Genomic DNA, 23,192 nt, shown 5'->3' with positions numbered 1-23,192 from the left:
TGAATGATTGGCCGGACTGACGATTGGCACGCAGCTGACGTTTTGCATTGTTGTCATTTTTTGGCATTTGACACTTTTCGTATGTTAGCCAATTGTAATAAACATTAGATTAAAAAAAAATCTTGTTTCTCTGAATATGACGAGTGTGTGAAATCAGACGTTGTAGTTTTTTGAAATTATTTATTTTATTGACTATTGTATATTGAAAGGATGTGAATATGTGTTGATAATGTCTGAAGCAATAGAAATCGCTACACGTCATAGACGATGATCCCTTTAGAAAGGGATTAATTTAATTGTTTCAAGCCTTATATAATGATGCAATCAAATTCAAAAACTAAAGAAATGTTTATTATACGAGCACTAGAAAAAATTCTCAATGATAGGGAGATTAAGAAGTCCCATCATTCACAGCTGAAGAGGGCCTGTGAAGTTGCTCTTGGTAAGATATTGCTACATCTATTTACAGTTCTTTTGATGTTCACTCTTAAATTTCGATTTCATGTTTTTTTAGAAGAAATAAAAAAAGAACTTGAGAATGACACCACTATTGAAACTCAGACCTCTGATGCTTTACCAATACCCAAGAGTGGAGAGGCAAATATACTGACTACAGAAAAATATTTTCTTCCTTTTGAGTTGGCATGCCAGAGTAAATCTGCTAGGATTGTAGTTACGGCATTGGATTGCTTGCAAAAGCTGATAGCATATGGACACTTGACTGCCAATGTTCCAGATTCCACTACACCAGGAAAACTGTTGATTGACAGAATTGTGGAAACAATTTGCGCCTGTTTCACCGGACCGCAAACAGATGAAGGTAATTTATATTCCTTGAGTTAAATGAAGCACTAATAGAATTTTCTGGTATTTCCCAGGTGTCCAACTTCAAATTATCAAAGCTTTACTGACAGTGGTCACAAGCCAGCATGTGGAAGTGCATGAAGGAACTATCTTATTGGCAGTACGAACATGCTACAATATATTTTTGGCCAGTAAAAATCTTGTCAATCAAACAACAGCTAGAGCCACTCTAACCCAAATGTTGAATGTTATTTTCACAAGGATGGAAAACCAAGCTCTTGAAGCCGAGGTACAATCCCAGTTGAATCTCCAACAAGACAATACCACAGGAAGAAATTGTGATATAAAAAAAAATAACTCAACTGATAAACTTTGTAATAGTGGGGAAAATGGGAATGTAGAATGTCCAAAAATTGAAATTAATTGTAGTGAAAGTGTGGATAGTCCGGAGAGTCCAGAAGTAATTGTTGCCGAAATTTTAGATGATATTATCTGTAATGCGATTAATGAATTGAGTGATAGTGTCTCATCTAAGTCTGAGAAAACTGAAAGAGTTGTTGAACTTGTAATTGAGAATGTTGAACAGAAGGCAGAGGAGAAACCGAATGGCTACACGTCTAGTGGCGATTCATCGGTTGAGCAACTTGATACAGCTAGTTTACACTCAGTTATCACAAGGTTTGTAACTTAAAAATTTTTTTGTGGAAGAAAAACTATCAGCAGTTTCAGAGGACGTAGAGAAATTATTTGAATTTTTAAAAGAAATTGTATTTGGCATACTACAGTTCGCAATTTTGAATCTATCTATGTGAAATTTTGCGTGCCAGTGCTCATCTGAAGCATGACAAAGCCTATTGATTTTGGCCACAGTCCAATTCTAAATTAATTGAAATTTACCAGAATTTCGAGCCTTTTTTTCATAAATTTTTAGCTTGTTAAGTATGGGGATTTTTTGAACAAAATTCATATCAAAATTTGGAAGGGAAATGTTCTTGATGAATCTTGATGAAAACTTTCATTTCTTCAGAATATTTTTTTCAAATGCTCAAATGTGTAGATTTCTTTTATTAGATTAATAAACGAAAATTTTTGGTGTTAAATGGGAGTTTTCATTAAATCTTGGAGTGCTGTGCTTCTGTCACATGTAAATCCTCTGTGTCTAAGCCAGTGTATTAAATCTACTGATCTTTTGATCTACATTGAAGGCAGACCTACTTTTAATCTTGTTTGTTCTTACAGAATACCATCACAAGAAAGTGTGGACACCCATAGTGAAAATGACTCAATGAGTACGGCAAAATTCACCCATATTTTACAAAAAGATGCGTTCTTAGTGTTCCGAGCGCTGTGTAAGCTGTCTATGAAACCCCTACCCGATGGCACTCCAGATCCAAAGTCCCACGAATTACGATCTAAAATCTTATCTCTTCAACTATTACTATCCATATTGCAGAATGCAGGACCTGTATTTCGATCCAATGAAATGTTTATAACAGCAATCAAACAATACTTATGTGTTGCATTGTCCAAAAATGGGGTCAGTTCGATACCGAAAGTGTTCGAACTGTCTTTAACAATATTTTTAGCATTGTTATCCAACTTCAAGCTTCACTTGAAGATGCAAATTGAAGTGTTTTTCAAGGAAATATTCCTGAACATTTTGGAGACTACAAATTCATCTTTTGAGCATAAGTGGATGGTTATTCAGGCCCTGACAAGAATTTGCAGTGATGCGCAAAGTGTTGTTGACATATACGTCAACTATGACTGTGATTTATCTGCCGCCAATTTGTTTGAGCGTCTGATCAACGATTTATTCAAAGTTGCGCAAGGGAGGCATACCATTGAATTGGGGGCTTCTCCTAACCAAGAAAAAGCGATGAAGATAAGAGGTAATATAAAATAAAGGTTTTTTTTTTAATCATTCGTAAGTTTATTACGACTTGGGTGATTTTTATGAACATTTTTTCAGGCTTGGAATGCTTGGTGTCTATTTTAAAGTGTATGGTTGAATGGAGCAAAGATTTATATGTGAATCCTAACCTTCAATCAACGGTAGGAGAACAACCTCCAAAAGAGACTGACAATTCCTCATTGAAATCTAGAAGTGGCTCTGTTAATAGCTTACATTCCCTAGACAGTTCTGGAGGAAATAACGAGATGTTAGATTCCCCCGAACAGCTGGAAGTTGTCAAACAACAGAAAGAAGTAAGGTTTTTTTTTTGGGGAGTTAATCTGAATGGTTGAATAATATTTATTTTCCAGGTTTGGGAGACGGGGATCGAAATGTTCAACAAAAAACCTAGAAAAGGCTTACAGTTCCTTCAGGAACAAGGTTTATTGGGGACTGAACACGAAGATGTGGCTAGGTTTCTGCTGAATGATGACCGTTTGGATAAAACGCTCATAGGGGATTTCTTGGGAGAAAATGATGATTTTTCGAAAGGTGCTATGTACGCTTATGTCGATCAGTTGGAATTCAGCAACATGGATTTCGTTGCCGCTCTGAGACACTTCCTGGATGGTTTTAGATTACCGGGAGAGGCTCAAAAGATTGACAGGTAAAATAATGGCTGAAACTAACTTTTTTCCATAGAAAATGTCACTTTTTTCCTATGCGATGGCTCTTCTAAAATCAGGCACTCCATTTCTTACGGATTCAGTATATTATTGCTAATTTGAACGGTATGGTCACACGACTTGTCCATTGTTTTGGTTGAATCTACTTTATAATCTTGTTTTTCGAAGTTCATACAAGCTACTCACCATTTTAATTGTGATATTGAAGTGTTTCTGTGTTTTAATGGCTTTACTCATGAGTTACATTTGTATCTTTTCTCATTTCAAGGTTGATGGAAAAATTCGCGAGTCGTTATTGCAGCTGCAATCCGAACAACACCTACTTTTCCAGTGCAGATACGGCATACGTCCTGGGTTTTTCCATAATAATGCTCACCACCGACCTCCATTCGCCCCAAGTGAAGAACAAAATGACCAAAGAGCAATACATCAAATTGAACAGGGGGAGTACGGAGAGCAAGGACGTTCCGGAAGAATATCTGTCGCAGATCTACGATGAAATAGCGGGACACGAAATCAAGATGAAGGCCACGATCAATAAGCCCGGAAAGCAACAGATAAACAGCGAGAAGAGGAGGAAGATATTGTTCAATATGGAGATGGAGGCGATTTCGACCGCTGCTAAGAATCTGATGGAATCCGTTTCTCATGTTCAGACTCCGTTCACCTTGGCTAAACATTTGGAACATGTTCGGCCTATGTTCAAGATGGCGTGGACGTCGTTTTTGGCCGCATTTAGTGTTGGTAAGTCGACAAAGCCTGATGTTCGAGCATAGATTATCCACCTGCAAAATCAAACAGCCAAAGATTTATAGAGTAGAAAGACAGGAAATGCCCTCATATCTCTAGTACTAAAAACCGACTACATTTTGGTCAGTGAAAACACGTTTGACAATAAGATGGCGCTGAAAACGTACTGTCAATACAGAAAAACTGTTTTATAACGGTTTTCTGTTTATTATTGAGGGGCGCGAAATTCGAATTCTATTCCTTGTATTGAATTTCAATATCGACTTTGTTGAGACCAGATAACAAACATTCTGAGCTACGAAACCAAAATATGGTTTTGTTTTGTGATCAGGATGTTAGTTTTCAGCTGAGCAATGTTTGGAATCAATTGGGGTCAATGAAATACGCTGTCGGATGTGCTGTATTTTTATTTGCAATTTATAAAAAAGCTACAAATATTCAAAATTAAGGACAACAAATAGAGCTTTGACTAGGACATAAAAGTATATGGTGATCTGCTATTCGTCAAAGGTGTTACTCATTTCTGTGAAATGGGTTGTTTTGAATTAATAAACTTGGTTGAAATTGTACAATTTACATATATCAGAAATTAATATGAACCAAAATTTAATATACCATCATACCATAGGTACACATTTCAAGAATTTTTTTTCATATTAGTTCCAGAATTTTCAGAACAACAATTGAAAAAAACCTTACAGAGGTATAATACAACACCTTTATGTTAGCCCCTCAGTATAGTTTCTTTTTGATTTCTTTATGATATGGTCTCTTTATGACACAATATACAAATTGATAAATGAATTAATAAAACACTCAAAGCAGGTTTCATATAATTTTGACTTTCCAAACAACAATTTGACATCCGGTAATTTCAAAATTAAATGAATCAACGTTTCTGTGCAGTCTCTGTTTCTGTGTGTTGACAATTAATGTCAGACAAAAAGCGACAATTCAGAAGATTTTCAAAAGTAGATTTTTCCGTCTGATGAAGGAGTCTGATATAGACTCCGAAACGTTACGAAGAATTATAATTTCAACGTTATTTATTTTGAGTTCATTGTCAGGCAACAATTTTTTCTAGTTAATTTGCTCCTGACAAATTAGTGCAAGAATTTACGCAGGAGCAAATCGTTGATTTCATTTTTAATTGATTTTGTTTCAGAGATTGGGAGTGAAAACCCTAAAAAGTTTATGAAGAGAAACAATTTGACTGTCGCTCGATTCCCAAATCGAAATCAATAAAACCTTTGCATTTCTAAATATATTGAGGGAGTAGCAATTGAGAATCATTGAATGGACGTAGAAAGGTCATAATTTCCCCTAAATGGGCCCTTCATGCAGGGAATGCTTTCTGCATACAACACTTCACGTGGATGAACAGTTCTCAATTGACTTGCAGTAAAAATTTCACTGCACATGGTGTGGTCAGTAGTGTTTGAAGTCATTGTCTTCACGCCCTAAAAATTTTATCCACTTCGGAAAATCTATTTTATTATTTGAACCACAGTTCTTCACCATTCAATAATTTTCGAACGATATTTTGGGGTTTCCACGAAGAAATTAGACGGAAAAATTCAATAATTAGCAACTAGAAAAGCTACATAAACAAAAAGCGGTTCGAGAATCAAAACGTTCAAAACCTCGATCGAAATCGCCATGTGAAATCTTAAAAAATTTCATCATCATCATTGCTGTATCCCGTTGCCTAGAATGAATCTACAAAAAGACTCAAAACAAAACTATCGGTGCGATCAAACTTATAATTTCTTGGGGCTACTTGCGACTGTGTGCCCTCCTGTGACTCAAGAGACCCAGCCGTGACCTATAGATCCTTCCACACTCCGGGCATGGATAGTCACCATCCAGATCTGGCTGCCGCTGTATTCTTCTCGAATCTCCATTATAACTGTGGACCGAAGACCTCCACTGTGATCTGTCTAACGCTAGTTGTTCCCAGTTATGATTGGCATTAACTGATTTTAGAGATGGATGCAGTATATCCTTGAACCGCTTATACTGGCCTCCTGGTTTCCGAGTTCCCTCTGTGAATTCGCCATACAGAGCTATTTTGGGGAGTTTTGTGTCTTGCATCCTCAGAATGTGGCCGCTTTTCTGAGTCGGGCTCTCGTTACTTGAGTCTCAATTGTTGTACAACTCACGCGTTGCAAGACTTTGTGGAACCATCTGATGTGCAATATTTGTCTTAGATGACGTTGTTGCGTTTGTTCAAGCTGTTTAATATGTCGCCTCTAGGGCGTCCAGCTTTCGTTTCCGTAAAGAAGCGATGGGAGGACGACTGCTTTGTAAACAGCTGTCTTGGTCTTCAGATTGAGGTCGTGATTTTGAAACACTCTGTCTTTTAGCTTCCAGAATGCCCGTGATGCCGAATTGATACGGTTGTGCATTTCCGTGTCCTGGTTAGCCCTAGTATTTATGAAGCTTCCCAAGTATTTGAACTGCTCGACCTGTTCCAGAGTTTCATAATCCAGGCTGAGGAATCCATATGTTTCTGCAAATGGCCCTCAAATTAATATTTTAACCTGTCTTAACGTCTAAATGACACATTTGAAACACAGATGGCGCTCACATCACTTTAGTAGCTTCGTTTCCCATCTTTCTACTCTGTAATGTTTGTGCTTACCGAATTTTTTTGAACGCACGTCATCCTATCCCTTTTTCCAGGCTTACAAGACTGCGACGATCCGGAAGTGGCCAGCCTCTGCCTGGACGGCATCCGTTGCGCCATACGCATCGCCTGCATCTTCCACATGTCCCTGGAGAGAGACGCCTACGTTCAAGCACTGGCCAGATTCACCCTGCTGACCGCCAACTCGCCAATCATGGACATGAAAGCGAAGAACATCGACACCATCAAGACCCTGATAATGGTGGCGCACACGGACGGCAATTACCTGGGTAACAGCTGGTTGGACATCCTCAAGTGCATATCACAGCTGGAACTGGCGCAGCTGATAGGGACCGGGGTGCGACCGGAGTTTCTGTCCGGGCCTGCGCATAAACCTCCGGATCCGAGTTCGAAGGAACACATCGGACAAACGAGCTCGCAGAGCGTCGTGGTCGCGGTCGATAGAATTTTCACAGGTGAGATTGGTGTAAATGAGCCTCGACAGGAAGTAGATCTCGCCAATTGAAAAAAATGAAATAAATAATAATGAAAAAATGAAATGAATAATGAAATTAATAATTTCAGTGATAAAACCATTCCGAAGAGTTCACGAACTTACTCCGAGGAAGACCAAGTATGCTCTGTAAGCGTTCATAAACTTCCTCGCAGTAAACTGTGCTTTTGAAGTGGGTAAAGTTATACTCTGACGGTTTTGACATGAGGTTTCCAAGAAGACATTATAATTTTCAGGACCCATGTTATACATTTATGACAGCCAAAATTCAAGATTAAAATGCACAAAGGGTTGTCTCTGGACTCTCTGTCATGGATACTCAAACATTTATCCCTGATGAAAATGTAAATATTATTTATGACCTTACGGTGACGTTTGTCAGAGTAAACTTGTGAACCACGAGCTCGGAGTAAAGATCGGAGTATATTTCTGATCATATGGTCATACTTTCACTCTACTCTCGAAGTAAGTTTGCGAACGCAACCTATAACCGAGCGTATAACCGAATGTTCAAGATGGCGGAGTTGTCATCCCCTAAATTTCGATGCGATTTCAGGTTCGGGATTTTGGAAGGGCTGAGGGAAAATTAAACAAATGACTGAACCGTGATAGTTCGCGTTTGTTTAGTACATTAGAGTCTATCTGTATGATTGAATGGGGCTTGAAAAAATTGGTGAATCGTGGGATTTAAAAAATTGAGACATTTTATTGAAAGTGCCTTTGTTTGAGTTGACGAAATGCTACTCCTGCTAACGCGTTTTGCGCCATTTTTACGTCGGGTGAAATTGTATGGAGAACTTGAAACAAAAAGCAGCTTTGAAAAAATTTTACTGGTATTTTACTGGTTGGCCGCTGAATGCTCAAGCTACTTGAAATACACTGCAAAAAATTGAACTAGAAATTCCGGAGAAAGCTTATTTCTTGCATATTAGCATTGGAGCGAAAAAAGTGAAAGCTACAACCGTCGCTCAAGTTCGGCTAATACGAACATCTCAATCAATAATTTATTCAAGCCAACTACTTTTGTGTTCAATATCTTGTAAAGTGTAGATACTATAAGAAAAACACTCGAAAACAAGTCTAAATTCAACACCCTGTATCTTGAAAACGAATCGTTTGCTATCCCATATTTATGAGACTTTTTTCTTGAAATCACTCAAGGAATCTCCTCTTTTTGTTTGTATAATACCTCCAATTTAGGAACATCCTGTATATCGGGAAATCTGACGAACCGTGAAGAAAGGGCATCGAACGAAAAAAACGTCACTTGGACATTCTCGCTCGTCTTTGTTTTTTTTTGTATTGCGAAGGAAATTATCCCAGAAAAAAGTAAAATACACAGGGTGAGTCTTTGACTCATATAAATATTTTAACAGTAGATTCTTGAGGTCCAAAGAAACACTTTTTTCCTATACCATTTTTTTCGATTCGGCCCTGATAAAAAGATATAGCCATTTTAACTTTTCATAATGAGCTGTGCCACCCCTGGAAAAACAAAATTACCTTCAGGATAACCACTGCCTTCTAAAGACGATTGTGGGATAACAATAAGTTTTTCTCTTATATACAGGGTGAGTCTTTGATTCGTACAAATATTTTAACTGTAGAATCTACAAGTCAAAAGGAACACTTTTTTTCATACCGTTGTTTCCGATTCGGCCCTGATAAAAAGATATAGCTATTGAAAGTTTTCATAATGAGCTGTGCCACCCCTAGAAAAACAAAATTACCTCCAGAATAACTAGCTAAATCTGTGACACTACACATCCGTGGATCTTTCAGAGTTGTATTCAGCCAAAGTACCCAATTTTTCAAGTTTCGCAGAAATTATTTATTTTTGAGCATCGAATTACTCGAAAACGACGCATTATACGAGAAAATATGAAGAACACTCATATTTTACAAAACGTTCAAAAATTCATTAGCTAGCGTCCAACTTAGTTTCAAGAGTTGGGTTCTTTGAATTTTTGGTATTTTTAAATTACGTAAGGGTCATAATGAGAAAACTGGAAGACGTGGGTGATAACTTGTTGTCGAAAAAGATGATTAATAAAATAAATGAAAAACTATATTCCGAAATTAATTCCATTCGTTTGTGAGATAGAACTAAAAATGTAATTTTTCATGGTTTTTCAACAGCCTGTATCTTTTAAACAGAGCCGATTTGGAAGAACAAAATAGTAAAGGAACAAAGTGTTTTTTTTGACCTCAAGAATCTACTGTTGAAATATTTGTGCGAGTCAAAGATTCACCCTGTATAATTCGGACTTAATCACAAGTCAAAGCAGCAAAAAGAGTCAATAAAAGACACAAAAGTCAGTTTCCTTGAAATATCACGTGGATTATAAACGGTATCAAAATCTAGCACGCTTGGGTATGTCCATATTTGTCTATTTCTGTTTAAATATTTCTTACCCCCTGTAGACGTGCATCCACCTATATTTTTTCTCCTACCATCCAATATTCACAATCCTCCGTCTCCACGACGTCCAGTGGGCTTACCTACTCTAACAGCCATCTTTCTTTCTTTCAGGTTCCATAAGATTAGACGGAGACGCTATAGTCGACTTCGTCAAAGCCCTGTGCCAAGTCTCCCTGGACGAATTGGCGTATCCCGGTCACCCGCGGATGTTCTCCCTCCAGAAGATCGTGGAAATATCCTATTACAACATGGGTAGGATCCGTCTCCAGTGGTCCAGAATTTGGCAGGTGCTGGGCGAGCACTTCAACGCAGTCGGATGCAACCCCAGCGAAGAGATCTGCTTTTTCGCCGTCGACAGTTTGCGGCAGCTGTCCATGAAGTTTATCGAGAAAGGGGAATTCGCCAATTTCCGCTTTCAGAAGGATTTCCTCCGTCCCTTCGAACATATCATGAAAAGAAACGTTTTCACGACTATCAGAGATATGGTAAGGCATATTGCATTGAAGACTTTCCTTTACCCGACGTTGCAGGCCGTCTGTTCCGATATTCCTGAATAGTACTGTCAGTATTTCAGAGACGATGCCTATTGGCCCAGTCGTTCGAGTTCTATTGTTATTCGATTGCGGGCCAGTAAAACCAGCAATATCGGAACAGGCCCAGGGTAAAATGAATTATACCGGGTGCGAATGAATAGAATTTAAGGGACCATTCCTGGTCAAAAAGTAGTGTGGGTCTTTCATATCATTTTTCGAGCAGCCCCTACTTAAAATATCCCAGATTTTCCTAAAAGAACACATCTTTAATAGATAATCCGGATAACTTAACAAAGGCAACGAGCAAAATTTTCATTTCGATGTGATTGAATAAAATTTCAAGTGCGGAAGGCCTACATCCCTGTAGGCCTTGAAAGTCCAGACGCAGCTTAATATCTGGTCACAAAAGATCGATCATTTCTGTAGTTTCATTCACAGAACTGGAAATACAGGGTGAGTCTTTGACTCGTACAAATATTTCAACAGTAGATTCTTGAGGTCAAGAAGAACACTTTCTTCCTATACCATTTTTTCCGGTTCGGCCCTGATAAAAAGATATAACCATTTTAAGTTTTCATAATGAGCTAAGCCAACCCTGAAAAAATGAAATTACCTTCAGAATAACTAGCTAAATCTGTGACACTACACATGTGTGGATCTTTTAAACAGAGTTATATTCAGACAAAGTACTCAATTTTTCAAATTTCACAGATACTTTTTAATTTTTGAACATCAAATTACTCGAAAACGGCGCATTCAACGAGAAAATATGAAGGATATTTTTATTTTACAAAACGTTCAAATAAACTGCTCCACAAGAGTTAGGGATATCGTATTCAATCGTTTTTAAAAGTATGTAATCTTCGAAAATCGCTGTAAAATCATTTAAAACTCAATAACAACTTGAATCGATCCAATAAAAATCAGTATGAGACATTTCGTCAATCTGGTCGCCTTTTTTTCTGAAGTTTGGTTCTTTGCATATTCTTCAAGAATGTTCTCATTCTGAAATGAAGTCAGTTTATCAACGGCTTCGATTTGAAACGAGTTTTCTGAAAATGCCAAGACGTAAATTAACAAAAGCTGAGGCTAATAGGGCTATCGGAATGCTACAGGGTGGCCTAACTCAGGTTGTTGTAGCGGAAAGGCTCCAAGTCAGCCAAAGTGTGATATCTCGACTTTGGAATAGGTTCAGGGAGACAGGTTGGAAAGACCAAGGCTTGGTGGGCGACGAAAAACAACAGCTGCTCAGGATCGTTTCATCACCGTTTCATCGAGAGAAACCCTACATCTACGTGTAGAATACTACGGAATACTCTTCAAAATGTAGATGAGGTTCAAGTTTCCATCGAAACCATCAGACGACGTTTGAGAGAGGTGAATCTATGTTCTAGACGTCCATTAAGAGGAGTTTCATTAACACGTGATCATAAGCGTTAAAGACTGGAATGGGCAAGGCAACATATCAATTGGAACGATCAATGGCGTAGTGTCCTTTTCACTGATGAATCCAGATATGGACGATTTTCAGATTCTCGAAGAATAAGGGTATGGACAATTCCACGCAACGGGCGCACAGATCTACAGATTTGTCCTGGGAATATGACCCCCTTTCGCTATAGGGAGCATGTCATTGACAATGTTGTGCCAAATTTTTACGCTGCTATTGGTGAAACTTTTCAATGTCTAGACGATAACGCTAGACCGCACTGTGCAGCCATAGTTGAGAATGCGCGCGAAGAGCTTGGTATTCCACATTTACCAATACCTCCGCACTCACCAGATTTGAATTGAATAGAACATGCATGAGATATGCTCCAAAGAAGATTAGATAAGCATCAACCTACCCCAGAATCCTTAAATGATCTGAGAGAGCTTCTGCCCCGTTTATGGAACCAAATTCCCCAAGAAATGTTCAACAACCTCTTGTGTAGTATGCAAAGAAGATGTCAAGCTGTTATTGATGCCCGTGGAGGCCATACATTGTATTGATAGTCTTAAAATGCTTGAATTCTCTGGGAATAAAATTTCGTTATTTTACTCGATTTTTCTTAGCCACCCAGTATACGCTGCAGACCTACAGGCTAAAATCAATTTGCAACTTGAAATCATATAAATATGAATTTTCATCACAAAAATCTTTTTTAACTATTTTTTTTGCAATTTAAGTCAATATCCCTAACTCGTGTGGAGCAGTTTATTCATTAGATAGCGTACAACTTAGTTTCAAGACTTGGGATCTTAGAATATTTGGTATTTTTATGGTACGTAATGGTCATAATTAGGAAACTAGAAGAAGTGGGTGATATCTTGTGTTCGAAAAAGATTAATCAAAGAAATGAAAAACTATATTCCGAAATTCATTTCATTCGATGAAACTGTTTGTGAGATGGAAGTAAAAAATTACATTTTTTATGGTTTTTCAACAGCCTGTATCTTTCAAACAGAGCCGATTCGAAAAAAATGGTAAATGTAAAAAGTATTTCTCTCGACCTAAAGAATCTACTGTTAAAATTTTCGTACGAGTCAAAGACTCACCCTGTATAAATATAACCTAGAAAGGTATTCGAAAAGAAGAAATATTCAAATTCAGAGCATATTAATCAGCATTCAAAATTGGAACAATCATTTGTTCCATTAGAAAAGTACATAAACAGCAGTAAAATCCCGAGATATCAATTTTTTTTGAATGGACTATAAGCTATAATAATAGACATTTGTATAAATTGATTGATTCTGATAGGGCACATGTTTTACCTTTTTTTCTGTAAGATGATGGTTGTTTCCATATGAGTTTTTTTATTTTTATTCCAACGAAACAGCGTCAAGGCGATCACTACTAAACCCGAAATTTCTCCCCAGGTTGTCCGATGCGTTGCTCAGATGGTAAATTCTCAGGCAAGTAACATCAAATCGGGTTGGAAGAACATATTCTCGGTTTTCCACCTGGCCGCCAGCGACCAAGAAGAGTCCATCGTCGAATTGGCATTCCAGACGACCGGAAAAATAATCACGGAATTGTACGTGAGGCAGTTCTCCTCCATGATTGATTCTTTCCAAGATGCAGTTAAATGCTTGTCGGAGTTTGCCTGCAACGCCAGATTTCCCGACACCAGCATGGAGGCCATCAGGCTGCTGAGACAGAGCGCTTGTCACATCAGCGAGTCGCCCCATTTGTTCGCGGAGTTTGGAGGTGAGTCAGATTTAGTATACTCCATTCAATTTTATTTTAGCAGTCGATTGGCCATGAAATAATTTTCTCGAGTTTTTTTAACTAGAACGGAGTAAGGTTGGCACTCATGAAATGTCGTTAATGTTATAACGCCGTTGCCACAACTAAGATGTGGTTTGTGCACTTGTCAATAATTGTAAGCATCAACTAAGATGTCTAAAAACATTTTTAGACATCTTAGCATCAACATTTCAGAAAATCGGGGATATGGGATCAGTTTCGTGGCGGCGCCACCATGTCATTTGCTTCGTTCTATCCTTGTGAGGAAGTAGAATGATACTCTCTCGTTTTATTTTGTTTTGCGTTGATATCGAACATCGATTAACGAGTTCAAAATATGAACTGGCCCATTTTGTAAGCTGTTACGGAATATTTGTGATTTACAGTTTAATTTTCGTTGTAAAAACAAATCTGTCAATATTTCAACACTATCGAATAAGGGTTCGAAGGAGTATTTACTATTCTACTTCAAGGTAATTACTGTTTGACGAATTGTATTCATGAAGAGGGTAATTCAATTTGATTTTAATAAAACACAGTTGATTGGTCAAATATCCAATATATTCAGTTGACGGAAAGGGAATTTTCACTATATCTACTCAGAAAGAATATTTAAAGAGCAGACTCGAATAGAGATATGTATTTCTGATGTTTAATACATGCCCACAGTTTACATTATGTATTTCCAATACAGTTTCTTTGAAATATTGCTGAAGTTGCCATAAAACTTAGCTATATCCGTCCCGAATGTTCGTTCATCTGATTTGGTTCTGCCTCAAATTCCAACAACACCGAATTCTTAGCTATAATAATTCTTGATTGTCCATACAGTAAACTGAACACACTGAACGACATGTTAAATAAATTAATACAAAAAGAAGGAGTACTGTACAGTGTACAGCACTCCAGTTCAAGCGCCTAACCGGGCGCATCGGAAGAATGAAATATTAATGGAAACAACAATTCCGAATGACTAACTCACATTATTGGAACGACAATTCCTTCGGAATTGTTGTTTCCATTAATATTTCAAATAAATTAATGTTCTACACCCTTTCTCGAAACTAATACATTTTCACACACCAATAAACGCTTATAAATACAACATATTCGTAAGTCGTAGGAAAGTATTCAAATTATTTTCAAATATCAATTGACAATGCTCTGTCAAATTCTAAACAGCGCTACCTACAGTGGAAAAAACGAAACTGATCCCATATCCCCACGAAATTAAAAACAAAATCGAATCAGTGAATACACCAGAGTTTTAGACATCTTAGCCACAACTAATATCAATTTTTATTACGAAAATGCCGAAAGTGATTGAAAAAAAGAGACAGGGTTTCAGGAAGTGCTATTTAGAATTCAGGTCCGGTCATTCAAATAGTTATACCCTTATATTCTAAAATCCACAATACGTCAGACGGTAGCGAAAATATTCAATGTAAGAGAATTCATACAATGTTTCATCTGAATCTAAACAACTTATATTTCAACTGAATATTTCCACAATAAGAAAGATTGTGAATGAAGAGGATGACAAAGAATTTCCTTCTATTAGGAGACCCAAAAAAGTGGTGGCATTTGAGAATTTTAATTTTGGATGAATTAATGCGAAAAGTTACTAGAGGATTTTCGATGAATGTCATCGTAGAATAAGTTTCCGAAAATTGATTTTTCTATTTTTCATTTGACTTGTCCTATACATTGTAAATCACTTAAGGTACCAATAAATAACTAATTATTATTATTATATCAATGTATTAAGATGAACAGCCACAAATACGCGCCAATTGTCCTGTTAATGGTTTATTCATGTGAAATTTTTGTTCAAAGGTGAAGTTCATCTTGACTTGAAACTTCCTTCAATTCCTTTTACTTATATTGATGCAAGATAATCTTTGTTGAAGAAATTAACATTCTTGTAATTATCTGTTAATTCCTTCGAGAGATACCCATTCCCAACCACTGCATCATATGCATTTCATTTTCGGGTTAATATTTTTAAAATCTACAACTGATGTAAAACGTATTCAAACTTTAGCCAAAGGAGATAACGAACATTAACTCTCCTCAAGCTAGTGCATATTATGATATTATACTGATCTCTTGTATTTTCCATGCAAATAACTGGATTTGGTAGGCCTCCAATCAGTTTGTATAAACTTCAATTATGTTCGTCACACATTTTCGGAAGAGATCCGACATTGTGATAAAATACGTAATAACAGAAACTTTTACGTAAAACGGGCAACATAGCGTTGATTTAAAACCCAAAAATGTTTTGACAAGCGTCATAACCCCACATTTTCGTACTATACAGAGTGAAATGCGTCAAATTTCCATGGCCAACCGACTGCTAAAATAAAAGTGAATGGAGTATAGTAGAAATACGAATGGAGTCGTGATTTTTTTTCTATTACAGGTATGGAAAACGACGTTACTGTTACCGAAGAAGATAGGGTGTGGGTTAGAGGCTGGTTCCCGCTGTTGTTTTCCTTGTCGTGCGTTGTTAACAGATGTAAGCTGGACGTTCGTACAAGAGCGCTGACCGTTTTATTCGAGATAATCAAGACGTACGGCGATTCCTTCTGCCCCCATTGGTGGAGGGACCTCTTCAAAATTCTGTTCAGGATATTTGACAATATGAAGTTGCCCGAACAACATACGGAGAAGGCCGAGTGGATGACTACCACTTGCAACCATGCGTTATATGCGATTGTGGACGTCTTCACTCAATACTTTGACACGCTGGGACCGCTGCTGCTCGAAGAATTGTACATACAGTTGCATTGGTGTGTTCAGCAGGAGAATGAACAACTGGCGAAATCGGGTAATTATTTTTTAATTGATGTTGCCGAAATCCATAATCGAACTAAAAACAGATATATGACTTTCACTGACATGAGTTGTTTAAACAAGACACGTGTTTCGCTATAACAATAACATCTTCTGGTGGGCGAAGGTAAACTGAAATATCTGGTACCGAACGAGAAGGTAGATAAACAAGCATTTAAGTCTACTCCTAAATATCTAGAGGACATAATGTTAATTTCCAAATCATTCAGAGCAATTTCAGAGCAGGCGAAAAATATCAAACTTTTTGAAATCGGAAGTTATCAAATTATCTTTCAAACGGAGAATATTCTAGGTGGATCATCAAGCATCAAGAATAATAATAAATATCAAATCAAACGAATAAGGTAGATAAATGTGAAGTTTATTAGCTTCCTTGTGACGGTTCGTCTTTTTATACAGGGTGAGTCTTTGATTCGTACAAATATTTTAACAGCAGATTCTTGAGGTCAAAAGAAACACTTTTTTTCTACACCATTTTTTCCGATTCGGCCTTGATAAAAAGATATAGCCATTTTAAGTTTTCATAATGAGCTGTGTCACTCCTGGAAAAACAAAATTATCTTCAGAATAACTAGCTAAATCTGTGACACTACACATCTGTGGATCTTTTGAACAGAGTTATATTCAGCCAAAGTACCCAATTTTTGAAATTTCACCGATACTTTGTAATATTCGAAGGTATTCTCACAGGATGAGGACAGGCTCAATGAAACAACATTATAATGTCGACGTTTCGTTAGATATTCTGACTTTATCAAGGCTGGAAATGAGGTATAACATTTGTTGAAGCACAATATCTTTCAATTACCTCATTTCCATCCTTGATAAAGTTAGAATATCTAACGAAACCTCGGCATTATAAAGTTGTTTCATCGAGCCTGTCCTCATCCTGTGAGAATACCTTCCAATATTTGAAAGAATTCATACTTTTTAAATCAACATTTTCAAATTATTCGTAAACGGCGCATTATACGAGAAAATTCGAAGAATAATTTTATTTTACAAAACGTTCGAATATTCGTAGGTACAAGCAAAGAAATTTATTCTTTGGCGATCGATTGAGTATCTTTTAAACCATCATCATCATCACCAAAAAAGTTCGAATATTCATTAGATAGCGTCCAACTTAGTTTCAAGAGTTGGGTTCGTTGAATACTTGGTATTTTTATGCTACGTAATGGTCATAATCATATAATCAAATAAATGAAAAACTATACTCTGAAATTCATTTCATTCGATAAAACCGTTCCTGAGTGAACTAAAAATAACATTCTTCAATGGTTTTTCAACACCCTGTATCTTTTAAACCGAGCCGATTCAAAAAAATGGTAAAGGAAAAAAGTGTTTCTTTTGACCTCAAGAATCTTCTGTTGAAACATTTGTACCAGTCAAAGACGCACCCTATATATCTGCTCGTTCGGTACCAAATATTTCAGTTTACCTTCACCCACCTGAATATGCTATTGTGATAGCTAAACACGTGTGTTGAGTGTTGAGGGTATTTTCGATTAATACTTACAACCTCTATGACATAGGCAGAGTCTGTGTTGCCTTGTACCTGCTTAACAATTCATTATGTTAACCACGAAATGATCACCTTGTAATTCCTCTTTTCAGGTACGAATTGCTTGGAAAACCTGGTAAATTCGAACGGTCACAAATTCAACGACGACACTTGGGACAAAACGTGCCAGTGCATGTTGGACATATTCAATTCGACCCTGCCGTCCGCCTTGCTGACTTGGAAACCCGATTCCATAAAAACGACGGCGATCATCGAACAGAACGGCGACGCCGGCATCAACAAAGGAATACTGAAGCGGCCGAGTCTAGTCGACATCCGAAACGCGGACGGCCTGCTACTGAACGGACTGATGATAAAAAGTGTCGTCCAGCTGGAGTTAATCCAGACCATCGACAACATAGTGTTCTATCCCGCCACTTCGAGGAAGGAAGACGCCGAGACTTTGGCTCTAGTAGCTGCAGATATGACGGGAAACACATCGTTGACGGAGTGTCAACGGGAAGAGCAGGGAATGTACAGGCTGTTGAGTTCGTCGCACCTCCTCCTGCTGACGGACTGTCTGCTCCAGTCCCATCGTTTCGCCAAAACGTTCAACTTGAATCACGAACAACGAAACCTGCTGTGGAAGGCGGGATACAGGGGTTCCGTGAAACCGAACCTGCTGAAACAGGAATCTCAGAGCTTGGCCTGTCTGCTCAGGATACTGTTCAAGATGTACTGCGACGAGAGCAGACAGGGCGATTGGTCGGTGATAGAGGGAAAATTGATCAGCGTGTGTCAGGAAGCTCTCGAGTATTTTCTCAAGTTGCAGAGCGAGACTCACAGGGAGGAGTGGACGTCCTTGCTTCTGTTGGTGTTGACTAGGTTGTTGAAGATGCCGGATAATAGGGTAAGTTTGTAGCTATTCTTAGAATTTCGAACTAGTCATAATGATTTTTGTTGTTGCTTCACTTCATTGTCTTGACTCGTACAAATATTTTAACAGTAGATTCTCAAGGTCAAAAGAAACTTTTTTCTTATACCATTTTTTTCGATACGGCCCTGATAAAAAGATATAACCATTTAAAATTTTCATAATAAGCTGTGCCACCTCTGGAAATCCAAATTACCTTCAGAATAACTAGCTAAATCTGTGAAACTACACATTTGGTAAACTTTTAAACAGAGTAAGAGCCAAAGTACCCAATTTTTCAAATTTCACAAGTACTTTTTAATTGTTGAACATCAAATTACTCGAAAACGGCGCATTACGAGGGTATATTGAAAAATTCTTAGCCTACTATAGAACCAAACAAAATTTCAATGTCAAAATATTTTATTACTCAACATATTCTCCTCATAATTGAATACATTTATTACAGCGAACCTGCAACGTCTCTAAACGTTTCAAAAAAAAATTTTTCTTCTTGCTCTGCAAACCAGACCTCCACAACTTTTATTACCTCCTCGTTGGGAGAAAATTTACGACCTTTTAAACTTTTTTTCAGTTGAGGAAAAAGATGATAGTCGAATGGAGCCAAATCTGGTGGATAAGGGGGGTGTTCTAGTAATTCAAACCCTAAATCACGAATTTTTTGCTTGGCAACAAGAGATTTGTGTGCAGGGGCGTTGTCCTTCAAAAACAAAACACCTTTGGATAGCTTTCCGCGTCTTTTCTTTTTAATTTTTTCCGTAGAGTGGTCAGTAATGTCGAATAGTAATCTCCAGTTATTGTTCTACCCTTATCCAAAAAATCAATCATGATTACTCTATGGCAATCCCAAAAAACTGGAGCAAGAACTTTTCCAGCAGATTTTTGGACACGACTTCTGAGGTCTTGGAGAACCAGAGTGTTGCTTTGTTTCTGGATCGTAGAAATGTACCCAAGTCTCATCCATAGTAACAATTCGGTTTGAGAAGTCTACATCGTTTTCAAATCGAGCACAGATCGAACGCGATGCTTCTACCCTTGCACGCTTTTAGTCAACATTCAAACATTTGGTGATCCATTTTGCAGCAATTTTTCTCATGTCCAAATTGACGTGGACTATATGATGAACGCGTTCGTATGAAATATTCAGTGCTTCAGATATCCGTCTTAGCCCAATTCGACGGTCTGATAAAATCAAGTCATGAACTGCATCGATATTTTCGGGGACTGACACAGAAACTGGCCTTTCCGATCGGCCATCATCTTTAATGGAAAATTCACCTCTTTTGAAGCTTGCAGTCCAATTTTTCACGGTCGCATTCGAAGGACATTGATCACCTAGGGTATTAAGCATATCTTCGTAAATCTGCTTAACTCTTAACCCTTTTAAACACAGGTACTTGATGATGGATCGATACTCCAATTTTTCGATTTCCAAAATTTCGGAGGACATCTTCTTTCTTTTAATTTATTGCGTAACTCTGGTTTACTTTTTTGACCTCAAACTTCACACTGGCATTTTTAATGAGTTATTGTTCGTTGCTATGTTAATGCAATATTTTTTTTATGCATTGAACTGATCTAGGCTAACTAGATATCAATACATCCTCGTATATGAGAAAATATGAAGAATACTTTTATTTGACAAAACATTCAAGTAGTCATTAGATAGCGTCCAACGTAGTTTTAAGAGTTGGGTCCATATATATGGTAGGTAATGGTCATAATGAAAAAAGAGGAAGACGTGGGTGATTGCTTATGTTAGTCAAATAAATGAAAAACTATATTCCGAAACTCACAGTTTGTGATATAGAGCTAAAAATAATTTTTGTTTTTCAACAGCCTCTATCTTTTAAACTGAGCTGCTTTGGAAAAAATGGTATAGGAAAAAAGTATATTTTTTGATCTCAAGAATCTACTGTTGAAATATTTGAACTAGTCAAAAACTCACCCTGTACCTATTTTAGATTAAATCGATAATAGCTAACAAGGGTAAAATTATTTCCAGTTTGCCGTACACGTCTCCAAGTATTATCCTCTCCTATGTGAAATAGTCTGCTTCGATCTCAAGGCAGAGCTGCGATCCATTTTAAGAAGGGTCTTTTTGAGGATAGGACCCGTCTTTCACATAACGAAGACATAGTACAAAGTTTCCTTTCCCTCGGTTCGAATGATGAAAATTTGATCACTGGTAAGAATGTGGTATAAGTCAATAATCTAAATGATTTCGGTTTAATTCTTCCTCATCGTTTTTGTTGATTATGTACATATAAAATATTTGTTTTTTGTTGATGCTAATCATATTATTTTAAAGATATGTCGAAACTATTGCTTTAAATCTTATATTGTTATTATATTTGATCATCGATTGTTTGTGGTTTTTCAATGATGTGCAAGGGAAGAAAACGAACATGTATATTTATTTAGAATTGGTTTTAAAGAATTCCTGGAATGAAGATAATAATATGAACCTCGTATCAGAATTTTAGTAGACCAAATAACATACACCGAATAATAGTTTAGAGCGAGTAGATTGAAGTAAAACACACAATTTTGGCATTGCATTGCAATTGAGCTTAACGTAGTCGTCCCAGAGTGAAAGGTCTTCTCCTTAAATTTTAGAGGGATAATTATCATATAGAAAATCTTATTGATTAATTAAATTCGAAAAATTAAGTAAATTCAAAAAGTGTTGAAACGTCGAAATTAATTTTGGTTCTAATCGGAAATATTTATTTATTTATCATCTTTGTAAATATAAATTAGAAATGAACCTTATTTATCGTTCAGATTCCTTATAACTATGAAAATGTCGTAGGGTGTTAGATTCCATCAAAATATGACCACTCATTAGCCAGAAAATGTATAAAGTTCAATCATCGACGAGATGAGACCATTCAAATGGACCAGTTCAGAAACCTAAGCACTCGAAAAATTTTTACAATTAATACTTCAAATTTTTTTATGTGCTCCTTTGGTTGCTTGAATCATTTCAAAATCCTTGGCATTGTGCCAGCTGTCCTCGAAAATACAATATAAATTTTCCATCACTTGGAATTGATAACCGTTACAATTTCAGGAATTTTTAAATGATTAAGGCAACTGAAAGGTATAAATAGCATTAAAAAAAATACTTTTCCATTGCAGGAGTTTTTACGAGTATTTAAAATGTTGGCAAATGTTTCTGAACATGTCCATTAAGAGGTTTGGTAGGTTTTATGATGATATTTATATTTACCACAGTGAATGAATAGTTTAACCAATATTAATTTTAATAAATCATTTTGAAGGATTTTTTCTGGAATCATGGTATCGAAATTTTCTATCACTAAACTCGTCCTGTTTAAATAGGATTTTCGAGCTTTATACAGTAATGAAATGCAGGCTTTTTTGGTCTATGAACCACCATTCTTTTTTTCTATCGAGAAACGAGTCATTAGTATTAAAATACGGTAGTTTTTTCAATATGTCGAATAGTATGAATGCGTAATTTTAAAAAGGAATGATTTGTATTATATTTTCGATCCAAATGAAACTTGGTAGAGAATGTAATGACCAATATGTTTCTTATATAAATAATGGGTATTCTGATGCTTTTTCCCACAAATAATTGACTATTCAATGCAGTAAAAATAGGTAATATTCAAATTTTTAATAAGTTAACATATTCAAGTATAGCTTTTAGTTCCTCATAGATGCGTAGAATAATTATTATCACAAGTTAGTAGTTCTCGATTGTTTTTTGGAGGTGAAAAATGTATGTGTGTACATAGAGTTTATTCGTGATCATTCCAAACATAAGTGATATAAAAACTAAATAATGAAAACATGTTTTTTATGATGAATGGAGATGTAATGTGCCTTAATTTATTGTATATCTACATTGCAGTTACGCTCTGTGTGAAATTTTATTTTTTTCCCGTGCTAATCAATCACTTGTTAATTTGAGAGTGCAATATATCGCTTAGAGGTTTCGTGAGTGTTTTTTGATTGTTCTCGGATGAGATTTGTCTTTATTCGATTTGATACCAATCGGATGTTCAGAATGTATAGCTTGTCACAGTAAAAAATCATTTTGATTGTAATCTGAACTACTGTATCATTATTGTTTTTGATTATAAAATTTATTGCATTACATTGATTATTATTAAATATTTTAATAAAACAGAAATTTCGATGTTTTTTCTGAATAGGAAGAAGGATGATGAACAACCACGATCTATTCAACTGAAATATTCTCCAAAATCTTCAACTATGGTTTATTTGAACTTCCCCATACCCAAACGTCAAGGAGATATTAATTCTCAAATTTAAGATGAAGATCTTCCTGAAATTCTTCAGATTTAGGTAAAGGGTTCGAAACATTGTTAGATAGAGATTTTGGAGGTCCATCTAGAGATTTATCTTTCACCCTGTAGTCACAGGGTGTTGTAT

General features: G+C 36.6%; 1 protein-coding gene across 2 annotated transcripts; it reads left to right on the top strand.

Moving 5' to 3' along the window:
- The first annotated feature begins 60 nt into the window (after positions 1-60).
- LOC123322854 (brefeldin A-inhibited guanine nucleotide-exchange protein 1) lies at positions 61-22,927 on the top strand. 2 transcript variants are annotated; one of them, XM_044910907.1, is made up of 13 exons: positions 62-442; positions 515-820; positions 879-1,482; positions 2,044-2,696; positions 2,777-3,012; positions 3,070-3,365; positions 3,653-4,128; positions 6,820-7,239; positions 9,811-10,184; positions 13,095-13,425; positions 15,890-16,297; positions 17,941-18,737; positions 20,767-22,893. In XM_044910907.1, the coding sequence occupies exons 1-13, from the start codon at positions 316-318 to the stop codon at positions 20,899-20,901; spliced, it is 5,163 nt and encodes a 1,720-aa protein (XP_044766842.1). In that variant the 5' UTR covers positions 62-315; the 3' UTR covers positions 20,902-22,893. The 2 variants fall into 2 exon arrangements, with proteins under 2 accessions (XP_044766841.1, XP_044766842.1); XM_044910906.1 differs by having other exon boundaries at positions 61-820; positions 20,767-22,927.
- The last annotated feature ends 265 nt before the right edge of the window (positions 22,928-23,192 follow it).

This window comes from Coccinella septempunctata, chromosome 1 (genome assembly GCF_907165205.1).
Source record: "Coccinella septempunctata chromosome 1, icCocSept1.1, whole genome shotgun sequence".
In the NCBI taxonomy this organism is placed as follows: domain Eukaryota; kingdom Metazoa; phylum Arthropoda; class Insecta; order Coleoptera; family Coccinellidae; genus Coccinella; species Coccinella septempunctata.
This window is presented reverse-complemented; position numbering and strand designations above follow the sequence as displayed.

What these genes read in the sequence shown, in the direction of transcription:
- LOC123322854 (XM_044910906.1), top strand. Translation starts at nt 316, where the DNA reads ATGATGCAATCAAATTCAAAAACTAAAGAAATGTTTATTATACGAGCA. An exon ending in TTTGGCCGCATTTAGTGTTG is followed by an intron (nt 4,129 to 6,819) that starts GTAAGTCGACAA and finishes CCCTTTTTCCAG; the next exon opens with GCTTACAAGACTGCGACGAT. An exon ending in TGAAGATGCCGGATAATAGG is followed by an intron (nt 18,738 to 20,766) that starts GTAAGTTTGTAG and finishes AATTATTTCCAG; the next exon opens with TTTGCCGTACACGTCTCCAA.